We start from the raw sequence: 18,684 nt of genomic DNA on the forward strand, positions 1-18,684 counted from the left end.
GTGTCCCCTCAGATCTATCCCACACCAAAGTGTTCAAGGACACACACCAATTATGTTTTGTTGACCCAAGGGAGGGTTTTTATGCTTTTATTCATGCCTGGTTCACTAAGTTGTATTCAACATTGTCTCACTCTGTGACTTTGTCCCAGCTCCTAACCTTTCTGAATTTTTATGTTTCTGCCCCATTTGTGGGATGGATGAATGACAGTAACTGAGCCCTTGACACCTGAGACTCTGTGTGCAAATACAAAAGAAGACACGGGTCAAGCTCAAATTAATAGGAGGAATCATATCCCAGCTATTGCCAGCCAGCTGGCATAAGAGATGCAGACTTAATATAAAAGCCAAAGTGTCTTTCCCATGTCAATGGCCCCTTTCTTCTGCCCACCCCTAAGAAACCTCTTACACATGTCATCTGGAGGCCAGTATCTGTGTTTCAACAGCCCCCACCCCTGCCCCTGGAAATACGAGCTTAGGCATTTTACTTTCTCTTCCTTTGTCTCCCAAGTTCCCCAGCAGAGTGCTATCAAAGGCTGGTGAATGACCACTTAGTTAATCAATAATGAGATCTGGAGCAAGTGGGACATTTTACCCAAAATGAATTAAAACATACATTCATTGCCCTGAACTTTGACCTCCCCCTCCCCCAAGAGTCATGGCAAGGCTGGCAGAGGGAATGTTCAGAATACTTACTACACCCCTGGCTGACAGGAAGCCAAGCCTCTGGAGGGGCTGGCTGGGCAGGTGGCTGGACCGGGCCTCTGGGCTGACCTTGCAGTGGTTCTTGGAGCAGCGGCGGGAGTGTGTTCGGCGGGATTTCCGCCCTTCCTCAGGAGATCTACCTCGGTGCCTGAGAAGCAAGAAAGAGAAACCTGAAGACCTCTGGAAGAGAGCATGGTGGAGAGCAATGGGCAAATGGCATGTCATCTGAGAATGATAGAGTAGGATTGCACGCCTGTTTGTATGATTTTTGTCTCTGGGAATGCTGGATTATGTTTATGCACATCCATCCTCTCTTTGTTACTCACCCACTCATCCATCCATTCATCCATATGCCCACCCACACACCCACTGACCCACCACTCTATTCATTCATCCACCAGTCCACTGACTCATCACCCATCCATCAGTTCATCCATATCCATCTCTCCATCATCCATCAATCCATCCATCCATCCATCTTCTATTCTTCCATCTACTCATCAATCCATTTGTCCACTCCTCCACCCACTTACTCACCACTCACCCTGAACCATCCATCATCCATCTCTCCACCCACCCATCCAATGACTCGTCCATATACTCACCATCCATCTATCCACCACCTACCATTTATCTATTTACCCACCCATCCATCCATCCATTTACTAACCATCCTTCCATCCATCTATCCCCCTGCTGTCTACTTATCATTCTCTTATTTGTTCATTTATCAAATGAACAAATTATGGTGTAGCCAGGAAGACAAAAGAGGTCCTTTATTCCATCTGGCTTAATGCCCCTCATGTGGTTGTGGTTGTCTTCTTGATTCTGTATGTTTGAACGCACCTACCTATGTTTCCGTGAATACCTATGTGTCTTTGTGCATGTGCCTTTACCATTTGTGAAATGGAGCCATTCTATTGACCATCACCCACAATACTGAGGGAAATGTGCCTGATAAAAATGACGGAGACACCTTGTGTGAGCAAGATTTGTCTTGCCTGCTGTAGAAACCAGAGCCATGTCCCACTATTGCGGTTAAATAAGGACCAGGATAAACAAATAGGCCAAATAGATGTTTATTTAGGGAGAAATAACTTACAACATAGACAGATGAACACCAGGAAATTCCACCTGATGCTCTCCAGTCCGAGTCACGCCAGCAAGAGAGCTTTTCCCGGCTCTCCCTCCGACCTCCTTCACAGGTCACTTCCGCCCATGGCTCCACCCCCAATGGGCGTGGTCAGCGCCACAGAAGGACTATCTCACTACATCCCACCCCTTAGAATATTCATCCACGGACTCTCTGAGATACAGTTGTAAACACAAACGCCACCGATATTAATTTGCAGTCACCTGGAAATCCTTCACACTCCTCAATGCATCCTGAAGACATAGATGGGCTGGGTGCTTTTTCCCGTTTTACAAAATGGGAAAGAGCTGAGGTTCAGAGATGTTTAGGCGCTTGCCTGAGGTCACACAGATTAAAAGCGGCCAAATGAGGGCAGGATTTTTCACCTTTAAGAATCATGTTCTCTGATTCTTGTTCCGGTCTGTTTCCCTGCTCTGAATCTTCCAGATCACTCTTCGGAACATATGACACACAACCAAATCTTGGTTTGCTCTCAACCAAGGTCCCATGAGGCACCAGGAAGCTTAGTTCAACATGAGACCATTGGAGGCATAAGTTCTGGAACATGTGATGCTAGCCATGTCTCTAGCATGCAACCTTCTGGGGTCCTATACAAATCTCTGAAAGATGGTTGACCCAGGGGCAGAGGCAGAGGCTCAGCTTAGTCACACTATAATAGGCTGCCACTATGAACTTGTCACACAGCACTGGGGACAAGTGGCGGGTGGTATGGGGAGGTGTCACAAAGTGACAGAGGCTGCTCTGGACTGGATGTTGTTAGAAAGCGGGCTGAGGCAGGCTGAGACATTGAGGTAGCCTAGAATGAGAGCAGACTAGATTGAGGCTAAGACTGTGATCATGGAGGAAGCAGCCTACAACCACGCTAGCTGGATGGACGTATCTGGGTGCTTGTGTGTTGAGGAAAAGTTCTCGTTCCATTTGGAGTCTGCTCGGCACATCTCATTTGTGTCTTGGTCAATCAGAGTGCTGTGTGGCTTCATCTGGTGGTCCTATTTTGCAGCTGGAGTCCATCAGAAACACAGATGTTGGCTTGGGAGGGGACATGCCAGGGCCTCGGTGACAGAGTCTCTGTGTTTATATCCCCTGGGAAACTTTGCAGCCTCTCTACCTAGCTGGGGTGACTAGAAGGTGGGACTCGGGCAGTCAGACACTAGAAAATCTTAAAAGCAATTCTGAGGTGACAACAAAGTGCAGACGATATAGAAAATCATATCACGCTCACAGGATCGTGGAGGTCAAAGAGAAAGGGCTTGAAATCAGCCCAGAGCCCGGCACAAAGCTCAACATTATCCCCCCTTCCTCTTGCTCACCCTCCTCTTCCACCCCACTTCCTCCTCTTCTTCACCCTCTTTCCCTCCACTTCCTTCTCTCTCTTCTCCAGCCGCCTCTGTCATGCTCTGCTCTCCCGGCGTTGTGAATGAGCATCTGAGGAGAGCAAAGCACCTGGCACCCGGAGCCGGCTTTGGTCGTCCTGCCACACATCAACAATTCCCATCCACAAAACCTTCTTTGTCTCCCCATCCACAAGAGCACGCCACTCCCATCATTCTCAGACTAGGGCAGGGGATGCATCAGCAAAGGGACATCAGAGTCAGGCGAAAACTGACTCGGAAGGGCCTCAGAACATGGTGCTTTGTGCTGTGCATCCTTAGCCTCTCTGTTTTCTGAGAATGGAAATCTAGAGCTGTGACACTAGTTGTGTCACTCAGTCGCTAAGTATTGAGTTCTTTAAAGCCCCGATGACTCAGTTTCCTCCTCTTCACAATGGGACAATAGGATTGTCCTCAAGGGACTGTAGAGAGGGTCATAGAGTTGGCATCACCAAAGGCACTCAGCAAGTGTTGTACCAGGGGCTACTATTGTGCCTGTAGTGCTGACAGCAAGCCTGAGCAGCTCTGGCCTGGACAGCGTAAGAGTAACTTAGTGTGGGGCAGAATCTGGGCCAGGCATCCTCGGGGCTGGTTGGATGAGGAGCAGGGGCAAAGGGGTTACCTGCTTTCACAGCTGGAGGAGCGCAGTTCCGAGCTCTGAGACCTCGAGGCGCAGCGGTGGTGTCTATGGCGGTGAGATTTCCGGCTTCGGGATCTTTGGGTGAGGAGAGAGAGGGAGAGAGGGAAGGAGGAAAGGAAGGGGGAGAGAGGGAGGGAAAGAGGAGGGAGCCATTGATTTTGATCTTGTGATACACAAATCTCAGAATTCATACCCAGGAGCAGGCCACTCCCAAGGGGACTGATCTCCCAGCCTCACAGCCCAGCTTCCCGCCAGCACCTTCGGGGTTCTCTGCCCACCTAGGTTGAGCACGGGAAAGCAGAAAAGCCTTTGTGGGGAATGTGGATGACAGGTGACTTGACACTAGTCCTCATGCTGGAAGTGGTCCTGGCACAAACCACAGCCCAGGCAGGAAGTCGCCTGCCTGCAAAGCTCCCCTGCCTCTCAGTTTTATTCAATTTCAAAGGCCAGCCAGCAAAATACTGACCTATGGCCTGGGCAGAAGTGAAAGGGTCTGCTGTGCCCCTCCCCCTGCTCCGATGGACCCTCCGGTGTATCAAGCGCATGGGAGAAAAAAGCGAATGTAGACTCGTTAATGTAAAATATGCCTGTCTTAAAGAGACACCCATTTAGAACAAAAAGGTAACCTTTGGTGTGCACAAAACTATTTGCAGAGTCTACTGGGCCCTTCAGCTGCCAATTTGTGACCTTGGACCTGGGATGTGAAGTCTTGATCCTTAGCACAGAGGCAAAAGCCTGGCTTTTACAGCGGTATTGCCCTGGTTCCCTTCAGCCATTCCCAAGGATGGATCCCAGTGCAACTGATGGAAGAAAGCCAGGTGTGGCGGCTCATGCTCAAATCCCAGTGCTTGGGAAGCTGAGGCAGGAGGATCACCGTGAGTTTGAGGCTGCCCTGAACTAGTTCAAGGACGGCCTGGGTAACATAGTAAGACACTCTCCAGAAACAATACAAAAAGAAGGGTATGCAGAATGTGGCAGCTCAGGAATCTGCCTGATCATTTCAGCGAAGGAATTAGATTCTTCGGACACAAATATCAGGCCATATCCATTCCCCGATTCAAACCTCCTCACTGTTCTAAGCTCTGTGCGGACTCTGGTCTTGAACCCCAAGTTCCTTCAGGCCCTACCTGGTTCGTCTTCTGGCCTAGCTGTCCAATGTCTTCTGCTCTGACCTGCTCTGACCAAGCTCTGACCAGCTTGTGTTCTGGCAGGGATGTCGGATGACAATGACCTTATATCTAACACATTCTTCAGGCCCAGGCATTGCCTTCTAAGAATTTTTCTCCCCAGGACTCTGCTGTCCTTCATAACAACTGACGAAGGTGAGTCCTTTCTCTAGCTCCATGGCACAATGAGGACTGGAAGCAGAGAGTTGAAACTGTGTCCCTAGCATGCAACCCAGGGTCCCCTCCTGAAGGAAGCCACCCTCACCACCAAGGCCCATATCTTCCTGCTGGTGTTGTCTCTGTGTCGCAAGCTTTGCGCCTCCACTACTCACCCCCCCCCCCCACTGCTACATGCCAGGGCCTCGGGAAGTCACGTTGGATGAAAGGAAGCTAACTCTTGGTCAGCTCGGTCAGAACAACCGTTGCTTCCTGGAAGCCCCTGGGGTCCTTGCTCTCTGTCTGCCTCGTGGGGTTTGTCCAGCATTCTGATGATGAACTACTGGCAATGGCTGGGGCTTGTCTGGCTTTTCACACTGCTGAGGGTGACCTGACCACCTTGGGGCCGTCATGATTGTTCCCAGTGCTCCTGAGGGAGACGGGGCCCAAGGCTAAGTGTGTCTGAGAACATACAGGTGTGTGCTGAGAGCCAAGCTCCCTGGCTCCAACACACTCATGTCACTTCTCCAGGGCCTCTGTCTTTTCATCCTTACGATGGGATGGCAAAGGACCAGCTTCAGGGCATCACAGAGGGAGTCATGCAATTAATAATTTTTCCTTGCTGGCTTCATTTAAGCAAAGTGACCAAAAGGGAAGTTCTTCCCTGATCAAACTGGACTCTCTCCTCCTTCCTTCTGGAGGGTGGTGTCCTCTGTGCTGACCTTGAGCAAAGGGACCATTTGAGGCAGCCTCGCTGATTGCTGAGCGCCCTCCCTCTGCGCCCTGCTTCCTTTCCCCCTCCTGAGAAGCTGGCCTTCTTTCATTGTATCGTCTTTGATCTTGTCTTTAGATGCTTCTTGGCGGGAGATAAAATATTAGTTGATTGGAAAACACATTGCACTAACGTTTACAGAGTACAAAGTAGGTGGGTTGTAACCAAATTTACTTTTAATTTGATTGGGAACTGAACTCCACAGGCAGTACTGGCTGATTTGAATTTCTACTACCAGCTATAAACTGTGAAACAGCTGGGCCCGAGACCCAGGAACTCATAGGGAGCGCTGTGCTGTAAACCGGAGTGTGTAAACCAGTAGCCAGAGTATACATGTGTGATCACACCCCACAGTCCATGCTCACACTACACAGATATGTGCACACGTAAAGACCGACATACCCCCACACATACACACAGAATGCAGACATACAGTGTTCATGTAGATTCACAGGGAGTGAACAGGATTCATACACATGAGTCCCGGATGCACCTACGTGAGTGCTGTTTTCCACCAGGCTCATACACACATAGGCGGCATTCGTGTGAACACAGCTAGATCCCATGCGCACATGCAATGAATGTGCCCGTGATACATGCACTGCGTGGACCATGTGCATGGATGTTTGCGTGACATAAAAAACATGTAGACATTTATAAGTGATATGCACACTACACTTATACAAATATTATGCACGGTTTATATACACGTTACACACATAATGAGTACTTCAGGCACAAACATATACACTGTACATCACGAGCACATGAGCACACATGCACACACCCGTATATTACTTATACAATCTGTGCGTCCATGCATACCCCACCTCTCACTTTCAAGTGAACATAAAGCCCTCCCTCCCTCCCTCCCTTCCTCCCACTCTGCCACCCACCCTTCCCTCCCCAGTGTATTTGGCAGCTAACTCTGCAGCTGGAGAGAGAGGCCAGGCCTCCGCGTCCTCAAACTGCAGGGTGTACTCCAGGGCGTCCGTCTACTCACTGTTTTTTGCGCTCCTTCTCTTCCCGCCTTTTGCTTTTAGGGCTACAGCAGGAGCTAAAAGAGAAACAGCCAGTTGATTGGAAGATGGAAACAGAGCAAAGTACTGTGTGCAGTTCAAGATTCAAAGCAAGCAGGTCGTTCTAACGCCAGTGTCAGGCAAGGGGTCCTGGCTCCTGCATAAGCGCTGAGGGTGTGGAGGAGGCCACGGCATTCCCTCCGGAAGGTTAATAACAGCGATGGTAATGAAGGTCACGGTGGCCACGCCTGTCATGCTGAGGACTTAGTGCATATCAGGCACTGTGCTAAATACTCCCACTCCATGTGAACAACCTCAGGCTATTGTCCCCATCACCTATGGGTGGGGGCATAGCTTGTAAGAGTCATTTTAGAGATGTGGGAATGTAACAAGATCACACAGCCGAGTTGGGGTAGGCCCAGACCACGGTCTCCTGTGACTGCTGGCCAATTAGTTTAGAAGGGACTAGAATAGCCACAGGGATAGACAAAGGCAGACTGGGCATGGTAGGTTATGAAACATTCTGCCCATGCATATTCAAGTACCAGAGCCCTGGGTGGGGTGTGGATAGAATGAGCAAGGATGAGCCAGGGTCCCAGTGTAGACAAGAGGGAGTCTGAGAAAGTGACCCCGCTAGGGCAAACCAGATTAACCTCACAGGTTCACCCACATCCATTGCTGTCACTGCGGTCCTGGAAGGGGGTAGGACACTAATTTCATCCAACGGCATCACACTGAGTTTGAGCCCCATCTCATCAGACAAGTGACCTGCTCTCTCTGAGATCACTTGCCTCAACTCTGCAAGGAGGAAGCCACAGCCTAAGCTCTGTGGCTGCCTGGATGGTACTCACTGATAACCAGTGACCAGTGGCACCGGTAATGAACACACAGAGGCTTTGCCTTCTCCGAACTGCTCTAGATGTGGCCATTGTTACTTAATAAGCCACTGTCACCTGTAGATAACCCCTAGCTGACAGATTTGGCTTTGAGCTTTGGCTGTGGTCCTGGTCTCTCTTGTCTTAGTCTCAGTCTCTGAACCTGTCCTGTGGGGACCACAAACACACCCACTGCCGAAGGTTGAGATGGGCCAGAGCTAAGTGCAGGGCCCACTTTGTATGAGTCTCTGCACGTGGTAGCTCCATGTTGCTCCGCCATGTTCTCTCTTCCTTGCCTAGCCGGAAGAAGGCTATGGTGGAGTAATGGGGCCCCTGCCTCCTAAGAGCCTTGACTTTCAGTTTCTGGGCAGAGCTTGGTCCAGTAGCAATGCACAGTCCCAAAGCGGGGTCTAACAGTTCTGGGAAATCAACACAGGCTTTCATTATGGACAGAACTGAGGCTCCGGGACCACAGTGATGAAATTCCACCCTGCCCAGAGCAAGCCTGTTGAAGCCGAAGGCTGAGTAAGCAGCCAGAGACAGCGAGAGTCTTACCTGTGTCTCCTCTTCTTGGAAAAAGACCTGATTCGAAGGGAAGAGAGAGGGAGAGAAGACAGAAGGAAGGGGTGGCGAAGGGGGATGTGAAGGGGGGGTGGGAGGGGAGAGAATAAACATGGGTAAGTCTGAGCATTCTTCCTGGAGGTGTGGGAAAGTGTGCTGTGACCCCCAAGTCCTCTCCTCACTCGCCTCCGCCTCCGTTGTGGATTTCTCCCCCCCCCCTGCTGCCCACCCCCTCCTTCCTGTCCCCCTCCTCCTCTTGTGGATTTCTCCTCCCCCTCCTGCTGCCCACCCCCCTCCTCCCCTTGTGCAGAAACCCTGCTGTGCATCAGGCTCTGTATTGAACTCTGGGCACATACAACCTTGTCCTGTCCATTCCCATGCCACACTATGGAGGGCAGTGAGGGTCAAAACTTATTGTCTGCCCCCTCCCAGGCTCTGCTTCTACTGCTCTCCCACAGTAGCTTCTGGGTCTAGCGGGCTCTCCTCTCTCCTAGGTGGTGACTGAGCTCCTTGGTGGAGCCCAGAGCTCTCCCCACTGCGCTCACAATCTGCCCAGTGATGGGAACAAACTGAAAGCCGCAGCTGGGTTTTGCTCACTGTTTTATTCCTGGGGCTTGGAATCGTGAGGGTGAATAGATGCGAAAACGAAGATTTTTGAAAAGGTCTCAAACCCTGACACTAAGAGAAGGAAAGGCCCAAGGCTTCTCCTGTCACTAGCTGCCACCTCCCAGACCACCAGCTGCCTTTAGCCAAACATTTCATGAACACGGGCTTGGAGAAGCTGGGCTGGGGAAGGGGTTCCCAGGAGGGGGCTTAGGAAGACCAGAATATTCATCTCATTCTTCCCATCCTCTCTCTCTCTCTCTCTCTCTCTCTCTCTCTCTCTCTCTCTCTCTCTGTCTCCCCCCCCAGGGTCTCACTAGACTGTGCAGGCTGCCTTTGAACTTGTGATCTTCTTGCCCCAGACTCATAAATAGCTGGAATTACAGGCCTTGAGTGGGAAGCCTCACCTGGGTTTTGAGGCTGAGGTGTGGGAAAATCCTCCACATTGGGACCACCTGCTCAGCACAGGCAGGTCACAAGTGTCCCTCTACACTCATGGGCATGCCCTTGCCTTAGTGTCAGGTTCTGTGGTATATGTGTGTGCGTGTGCCTGCGTGTGTGTGTATATATGTATGTACGTGTGCATGTTTGTGTACATATATGTATGCATTTGCATGTGTGTATAGATGTGTATAAATATGTATGTATGTTTACATGGGTATGTGTGTGTGCATGTGTATCTATAAATGTATATGTGTGCATTGTGCATGCATGTGTACCTATGTGTGTGCATATGTGCATACATGTGTGTATGTATGTGTGTATGTATGTGTGTGTGCATGTGTATATATGTGTATGTGTGCATTTGTGCATGCATGTGTGTAAGCATGTATATATGTGTGTAAGTATGTATGTGTGTATGGATGTGTGCATGCATGTGTGTGTATACTAAACACCTGGATTGAGGGTCCAAGTCATAAGAGGTCTTTCCATGACTCTTCCTGTTCCCCATAGGAACCACACACAGGCCTTATCTGTGCTTCTGGCTCGCCTGTGATGTGGCAGAAATGGGGCAGGAACCCCCCCCCCCGCGGGACCAGGAAGCAGGAGGAACAGCTGGGTTCCCTTTATTCCCCGGCCCTCTTCTAGGTCTGGCAGGTCACTCAAACCCTCTTGCTTTCTTCTAATAAGCTCCCCTTCTGGTCTGAGTCCCAACGCACACTGATGCAAACACGTGATAAAGGGAGACGGAGTGCGTGTGGTACTAGAAGGTTTGAAGTTCTTCCTGTGACGTTCCGGGGCCCTGACCCCTGCCTGCTGCATCTGGGGTGTCCCTGTCTGTGGAGGAGGAAGGGCGGTACCTGTGTCTCTTGTGCTTCTTGGAGCTTTTCTTCTTCTTCTTCTTGACTGGCGATGGGCTGTAGGACGGGGACCTGTGGGGAGGGAGACACGCCTCTGTTGCTGTGGGTTCATACTCAGGGACAGTCCCCGTACTCATAAGCAGTTTGCATTTGTACTAGAAGTAATGTGCCCCATCCCATTAAACCTCTCTCAGGTGGATACAATTGCTTTCCTTCCATTTTAGTGACCAAGACGCACAGCCCAGACATGGATGGTCTGAGATTCGAACCAAGTTCTCTCTGTTCCCAGGTTTGTTCATTTTAACAGCACAGCTACCTTGATTAAATCTAAAAGGCTTTCTTGGTCTCATGCTTGTCTTTCGACACAAGTGATGACTCAGCTTGATGCTAGGGTGACCTGAATTCCCATCTCGACTCCACCACCAACTCACTGGCCCTCTGGTTGAGTCACAGCTCGTCTCTCGGGGTTATTTCCTCACCGAGACAGCAGCTTGGGCTCAAAACAGAGGCAGCAAAGTGGGGGCCAGCAGGAGGCGCTCTAACGAGGTAGGTGAACGAAGGACGCCGGCTGGAAGGCAGCAGGGAGTGGCGAGGAGTGTCTGTCAGTTAGGGGTTGGGGTTCAGTGTGAGAATGCAGCCCTATCCTTTCACAGCAGCTGCCTTTTCCATAGAAGGTTGCAGAAATCCATGTTTTCATTGGAAATTCCTCAATTTTCAAAGACTACACACTAATATTATTTTCTTAAAAAAAACAAAAACAAAAACAAAAAACAAAAAACTTGGCAGGCTCAACAAAACGGGTCAGCAAAGACAAATGGCTGGGGAAGAAGTCAACACTTTAGGAACCTCTACTGTCCCCAGACTCACTCAGGGGACCCTCGTTGGAGGAATAGTTAGGGAGCCCCACGGTGTGCTGTCTCCTCCTCTAAGTTCCACACACTCCTGAAATCGGGAACTCAGTTCACTCCGAGTCCACTCCCTACCTTACAATGGCTGGAACTACCCTGGGTTCTACTTGGATCCATCCTTAAGAGGCATACCAAGCAGGTGTGATGGCAAAAACCCCTGCAAACCTGAGGGCCAGGCCCGCGCGGTCCAGGCATTGCTCTCTGCTGCCCCCTGCAGGCTTCTATAAACACTGCCTAGGAAGTTTGGTGTGATTCCACGGCTCCCCTGGAGCCAGAGCACTAGACAAAGTTTTACGAGGGAATCTGGAAATATTTTAAAGTATAAAAAACGTCTCGAAAGAACTGTGTGTAGAGAGAAATTCAAGAAGTTCAACAGGACCACGAGCTGCTATTAATATAAAATGTTAACTCTGGGTCTGGAGAGGAATCCTCAGAATCAAGTCCAAGGCACAATCTGACACCCTAGCCTATGAGACTTTATCTTCTCATCTCTGAAATGGGCATAATAATGCTTGCCTGGCAGAGCGAGGCAGGGAGCGAAAGGAAGGTGGGTAGCAAGGTGTTTAGCACAGGCCTCTGCACTCTGTATATTTCAGCCTCTCAAGGTCAATATCCATGGCAACAACAGCTTCTCATTAATTGGTTATACACGATTGCTTAGCACTGTGTCAAGCTGCCTCCATATTTTCCTCCATGCCTTCTCTTTTGTGATACAGGGCCTCACAGTAAGGCTCAGGGCCTCACTGGGTTACTCAGAGCTTAGAATGCTCTGTGTAACCCAGGCTGACCTCAAACTCAAAGCAATCCTACTGCCTCAGCTCCCCAAGTGCTGTTATTAGAGGCATGAGTCACCATACCCAGAGTCATTTCTCTTCTGAGTCTCACAAAATCCCAAGAGGCTGGCATCATCATCATCATCATCATCATCATGCAGAAGAGGGGAACAAAAGGCAAAAGGCATAGGAAGGTGACACCCAAGGTCACACACGTAGTTAAGAGGCAAAGCAGGAATCTGAACCCAAGCTGGAGTCACTGGCAGACTCTAAAGCCTATATTCCCACTATCCTGCACCCTCCTCTGAGTCTCTTCAAGACCCCTCACCTCCTTCTCTTTTTCCTGGTCGATTTCTTCTTTTTCTTTTTCCCCCTGGAGGAAGGTGGTGGTGTCAGGTCTCTGTCTTGAGAGGCACTGTGGGAAAGGAAAAGTCACACTTGAGAGGGTCCCTTGGCTCCCTAGTCAGGGCTGTGACAGCCAGAGAAAGGGAGAGGACCCAGCTTTTTGGTGAATAAAGGACCCGTGGTAAACATCTAATTGCCACCTCATGGCTGAGCCAGTCACACCTCAGATTAAACGTTTCAAATAAGGACTTAATGCCCACCTAATGAGACAGACACTGTAGTTACCCAAATGCCAATTGATTATTTAAAACAAGGTTTATAGAGGTTAACTGCCCCTTAATAGATTTATTATTGAATTTGCAAATGGCTCACCTCGGTAAATAAATCACTTAAAAAAAATAATGAATTGGCAGTTCTGCCCGCTCCCTCCCCAAGTCGTCCTGTCTACACCTCCTGCTGTAAATTTCACAGGAGGCAGAAGGTGTGTTGAGTGGAAGCTGATTATTAAAAGTGTATTTGCGTGGGTCTAATGTAACAAGATACATATCTTACATCGCTTCATGGAACCTCAAAAACCTCCGCACTTCAGGAATAATTATTTCCCGTTCAATTAAGTTGAAATGCTCAGGCTGCAGTTAAATGAAGTCAGGCTATCTTCTTTTATAATTGGGGCAGGCTCCAGGGATTAAAAAATAAAAAAGAAAGAACACTATCCTATAGCAAAGGGAGACAGCTATGGATTGAAATCTGCTTGGGAATGGAAGCATGTGAGCTCAGTTGGCTTTTACTGGAAAAACTACTATTATTTTAGTAGCAACAAAACCAGAACACACACACACACACACACACACACACACGCACGCACGCACACTCACACGCACAGAGTCTTCCCATTACCTGCATGCTACAAAGCACAATAGACCATCCAGAAAATGAACCAGCTGCCTTTAAAGGCAAGTTAAAATAATAGGATAAACTGAGAAGCCTCTAAATTCAGCAGACCTGAAGTCTGAGATGTGACAATCTGCCAAAGCCTTCATACACAGGAACTCACACCTCCCCATCTCTTTCCCCTACCCTGGTCGTATGGAGTGCACCACAGACCAGTAGCAAAGCACACGTGGTCAGTGTTACGCGCAGGGGTTGGGGGCACAACGCTGGTCTCCACCGGAGTTCCGTGTATGATGCTCGATTACAGTGGCCAGCGACACAGCCGCTACAGGGGTAGACTCAAGGTTCAAGTGGCTGAGTGGGCAGTGGTTAAGTCCACACTGTGAAAGAGTCAGAGAAGAAAGTGTGCAGAGGCTAAGTGCGCGCAGAGGAGGATGAGCACCCAGTTACACACCTACTTTTAAAATGTGCCGTGGTCATGGCTGCGTGGACAGTGGCTGAACCAGCAGAGGTTAAAGGTGAGGACCGTAGCAGTAAGAGATGATTGTTCTACAGACTCACAGACCTGGGTTTGCACTCTAGTTTCCTTCCTAGCTCAGAGACATTCTGACTTGTATTGTCACCATCTAAGAGGTGGGAATCAAACCAGGAACCGAGGGCGTAAGTTTGCTGGCACACGCCTTGGCCTGGCACTGAGTATGTTTACAGCTAACATGCCGTGTCAGAGTCACATACCATGTAACATCGTCCAGATTGATGAGACAGTTGTCCTGTTAGTTTGATAATGGAGCTGGAACCCTCCTATTGACGGGTGGTCTTGCAACACAGGGTGCTGCTCATGCATGTGTGGTGATGCTGGAGGGGGCAACCCAGTGTGTTTCTAGTTGGGTAAAATACAGCGTGGACAATCATGTGCAGATAATAATGCTAACAAAGGGCCGGGTTATGTAGTCACTCTGTTTTTATTCACAGCATAGAGAAACACTGGCTTTTGGAAGAAGTCTTCCTACTTCCCTCTCTGCTTCATCTCCTGATTCCGTTGTTGGCCCTCAGAGCTGCAGGATACAGATATGACACACAGCTTAGCTGTAGGATACACTGTGTGTGGTGTGTGAGTGTGTGTGTAGATGTGACTGATGTACAGCTCAGGTGTAGATGGCCACATCTTCTGTGTAAGTCCCCTGTCAGGTGTTTGGGCAACAATGTCTTCTGAGGACAGACTCTTCAGAGTGTGTCCCTGTCATTAAGTGTAACCAGTGTGACTTTTTCTTATCACTTACATGACAGTTATTAATTATCATTATGACCGTGGCTTTTAATTCCCTGGAGAATCAGTCACAGACAGAAAAAGACTAGAGGCTCACTCAGACACTGTACAGCTCAGTTGATAACATGGCACCATCGGGGTTTATTCCCCTTTAGATTTTCATTCCCAGAATCTTCCCCCTGACTCCATGATTCTTAGCCACAATTTTTCTTTTTGAAGACCTCCAATGTTCCACACTTACTGCCAGGACTCACAGATACCAGTTAAGGTTTGATCCAGAAATGCCATCCCCAGCTCTGAACCCTGCACCTGTTTGGGGGATGCCAGGTGAGGCTTAGGAATTGGAGCCTGGATGATGGCAGTAGGTCTCGTCATTAGAGATGGTCCTTTGAAAGTTACACCTGCCCTGGTTCTGATCTGGCCCTCTACACTCTTTCCTGGCCATTTACTGTCACCTCATATACTAACTGCCACCAGTTAGTGGTCTTTTAGACCTTTCCCATTATGATCATGAGAAAACACCCCTGAAACTCGGAGCCCAAGTAATCCCACCCTCCCATTCTCGGTTTCGGTCAGGTACCATGGTGAGTAGAGCAGGGTAAGGACACAGTGCCTGATCTGTATCAGTGCTGGACTCCACCTTCAGAAGGAGATTTCCAGATTCCCGTTTACAGCTGTTTAACTGAGGTGTGGGCCAGAGTCCAAACATACCGCCAAATTAAACAAAATAATAATAATAATAATAATAATAATAGTAATAATAATAATAAAAGCTTTATGGTGTTGCCTGTGATCAAAGCAAAGGACCAGGAAACAGATGGATGTCCGGGCCTTGCTAGCCAGCCTAACGGAATGGGTGAGCCCTTGGTCCTTGTGAGAGACCCTGTCATGGCAAACAAGGTGAGCTGTGCCTGAGGAGTAACACCTGAGGCTGACCTTTGATTTCCACATGCCCCATGCACTACCCCAGCATGCACCTACACACACACATGCATGCACATACACACATGTACACACATTCTCTCTCTCTCACACACACATACACACTACACAAATCCATATACACGCATGCACACACACTCCCAATTGCATATACACATACTCACACAGTATGCATATGCACACACGTATGATGGTGTCATGACTATGTTCAGATGAGACAATAATGGACTGGGCTCTTTGTATGTAAAATAGAAAACAAACAAACCAGGAGGTAGACAGGGCATTGGCCCCTGCATTACCAACTGTAGGCTTACTTTAGTTAAAGAGTTAATCTATTTAGTTGGTTTTTTATTATTAGCATGTCTGTACACGGAAATGCATGCACATGTGTCATGGCGCACATCCTGAGATCAGAAGGCAACTTGCAGATGTTGGTTCTCTCCTTCTACCCTGTAGGACCTGGGGATCTGTTCCCAGTCATCTGGTTGTCCCTTCTACTGTGTAGGATCTGAGGATGCACTCCTGGCCTTCAGTCTCGGGCTAGTCAGTAAGTATCTTTATCTCCTGTGCTACCTTGCTGGCCCAGGTAGTGAGAAATTCACTCTGTCGCACCTGTTGCACTGACCACGCCCATTGGGGGTGGGGACAGGGGCGGACGTGACCTGGGGAAACTAGGTCTGGGGAAGGCCCCACCCCTAATTTTTCTCTTGCTTGCTGGACAGGGACAGAGAACACTCAGAGGCATCCTTGGGACCAGGAACCTGCTGGCGTTCATCTGTCTCTGTTGTAAGTTATTTCTCCCTGAATAAACATTCATTCAGCTCATCTGTTTTTCCCAATCCTTATTAATCATGATAGGCCCCAGCTAGAGTTTAAGATTTCACTGTTTTAACTTACTGGTTATCTTATCTTGGTCATTGGTGTCTCCTTTATGAGACTCGGTAAAATGCCACTTATCAGTGTCTAGCACAGCACCTGTCATCTATGAGGGACAGTAAAGTCAGTGGCTTAGTAGCTGAGTTAAGGGATGAATGCAAAGGTCTGAAACTCAGGACACAAATATGGGTTGAAATTATCATTTGAGAGTCCAGGGCGCACAGAATCACTAGGTCAAGAAGTAACTCTGTCGTTAAATGTGAGGGCCTCACCATGACCAAGGACCCAGGTGGTGGTTAAGCTAGAATATCAACTTGACTGGATTGAGTGAAACCCTGGAGATGGCTGTGTGTGTGAGAGGGGGTGTTGCAGAGATGATTGACATATGGCCCAACAAATAAGGAGGGCCGACCTGCCCTGAATGCAATGATGCATTTGCTGGGCTTGGAAGGAGCAAAGGGAGAAAAAGGAAGAAGCCACCTGGGGAAGGAATGAAGGTGCCTTCTCCCCTCCCCCTCCCCTCCCTCCCCTCCCCTCTCTCCTTCCCTTCCTCCCTCTCCATCCTGCCACACCCACCGAACACAGTCACAGAAACAACAAAATGACCATGGAGCTAAGTCCCTGAAGCCATGAGCCAAAAATAACGTTCCTCATCATCTCGTTTTCGTAAGTCCTTGTCACGCTGATGGAAGTCTAACTCACGCAAGCCGAGTCTAGCTTGCCTCCTGCTCTTAGAAGTACATCGTCATTACAACTCCTGTACTATATTACATTTAGTGCCTGGATCTGAACAGTTGTGACATCAGCCATTGGGTCCACAAACCTGAAACATTGGCCCGCGACAGAACGCTTCCGCTAGCACTTGACAAGCTCTCAAAGAGAACTTGGAAAGGAGCCGGGGCCGGAAAGGCAGACTTGTTTCTCTCACACCCGGCTTGCTCTGCTGTTGGCTCTGCCTCTCACCTGTGTGCTCGCCCAGGACCCAGCTCCCTGCAGGGCTTCTCTTTCTCCCAGCTGTTGGTGCCGAAGGTCTCCGTGGCCAGATGGTGGCCCAGCTTTTCTGAAGGTCCACTCTGGGCTGAGACCAAGGGGTTGCTTTGGGGCTCTGTCCTGCAGGGGGAAAAAAAAGGAGGTAAAAGTGTTAGGATATTTGAAGTCATTTCATGAAATATTCAGACCGGAGGTTTTTCTAGCCTCCTTCCTAGACCGAGGTCATGAGGTTATGAGGTCATGAGGTTATTATGGTCTTTTTTCTCTCAGTAGAGTGGCGGGGGTGGGGGGCATTTCCAGTTCAAGGCAGCCGAGATTCACACATCCTCTCCATCTTTCTCTGTTTCTGCCTCAGTAACTTTGAAGGCTAAGTGCTCTGAAAGTTGAAGCCACTTGGAGGAGGAGAGAGATCTGAGCTCGAATACTTTTATAAGAGAGAAATGGGCTAGATTAAGTTGCTCCGGTCTCAGAGTTCATTACAGCAGCATACCCCATCCTGTCCTGACTAGCATACAGAAGGGTCTTGGAAACCGGCATTCACACCCTCTCTCAAGATGATGGTCACGGAAGCATGGAAGGAATCGGTTAACAGCCTTTGCCCCCTCTTTCCTTTTAGACTCTACTCTGCATTTTCTGCCCCATCTTATCTGTAGTTTGGTTTTTTTTCCCCCCATAGACAAGCTCCAAAAGTAGTAAATGGAACAGTTCCACATACAGACTGTAAGTATAAATGTGTGCTTCCCTGAGTAGACAATGACACCTTGTGCTGCTCTGCTGTCTCCTGCTTGGGACGCGAGCCATCCTTTTAGCCAACATGTCCATGCTGTATATGCTACTCAACTATGAATCGCTTAGTGGTTACCTTCAGCCCATTAACCGACACAGTACTAGAGCATGGTGTCCAAGTCACCCCTTTTGACCTTAATAATGGCCCTAAGGTATGAGAGACTAATGAGAGACATTTGAATATGCCAAAGGGAAGACATAGGTCCCATTCTATGAGTCGGTAAAAGCACAGTACAATGTTTTAAGAGAGAGATCACATTTGTAGGATACTGTTTCTCAGTTATCATTGTTAACCCTGCACTATACCTAACTTATAAATAAAAGCTTTCCATAGGCTCATATATAAGGGGTAAGCATGGTATGTGCAGCGCCGGAGCCTCCTGGGTCCTAGGAGTCTACTGTGGGCTTTGACACTATTTTTATTGGATATGTAGGCATGCGATGGGGGGCAATGGATGCTTGAATTTGGATACCACCTTCTCCACTCACCACTGACCTACAGTCAGCCTTTGGACTCTTGAGTTCCAAGTCCCTCAGCAGTAAAACAGAGAACATTACCAGTCCCTAGATTATTGACTTGACATGAGG

The 18,684-nt window shown here is 48.9% G+C and overlaps 1 protein-coding gene across 1 annotated transcript in view; it reads right to left on the minus strand.

Annotated features, from left to right (window-relative positions):
- The window catches only part of Srrm4 (serine/arginine repetitive matrix 4), a 143,629-nt gene that overhangs the window by 22,282 nt on the left and 102,663 nt on the right, over positions 1-18,684 (minus strand). The window contains exons 2-8 of the mRNA XM_051176514.1: positions 17,284-17,430; positions 12,328-12,414; positions 10,319-10,390; positions 8,409-8,435; positions 6,963-7,016; positions 3,848-3,940; positions 694-850 (exon numbers count right to left, since the gene is read on the minus strand). Coding sequence (XP_051032471.1) covers positions 694-850; positions 3,848-3,940; positions 6,963-7,016; positions 8,409-8,435; positions 10,319-10,390; positions 12,328-12,414; positions 17,284-17,430 — 637 coding nt within the window. The remainder of the gene's footprint in view (positions 1-693; positions 851-3,847; positions 3,941-6,962; positions 7,017-8,408; positions 8,436-10,318; positions 10,391-12,327; positions 12,415-17,283; positions 17,431-18,684) is intronic.

The sequence above is a fragment of the Phodopus roborovskii genome, unplaced genomic scaffold (assembly GCF_943737965.1).
Source record: "Phodopus roborovskii unplaced genomic scaffold, PHOROB, whole genome shotgun sequence".
Taxonomy (NCBI): domain Eukaryota; kingdom Metazoa; phylum Chordata; class Mammalia; order Rodentia; family Cricetidae; genus Phodopus; species Phodopus roborovskii.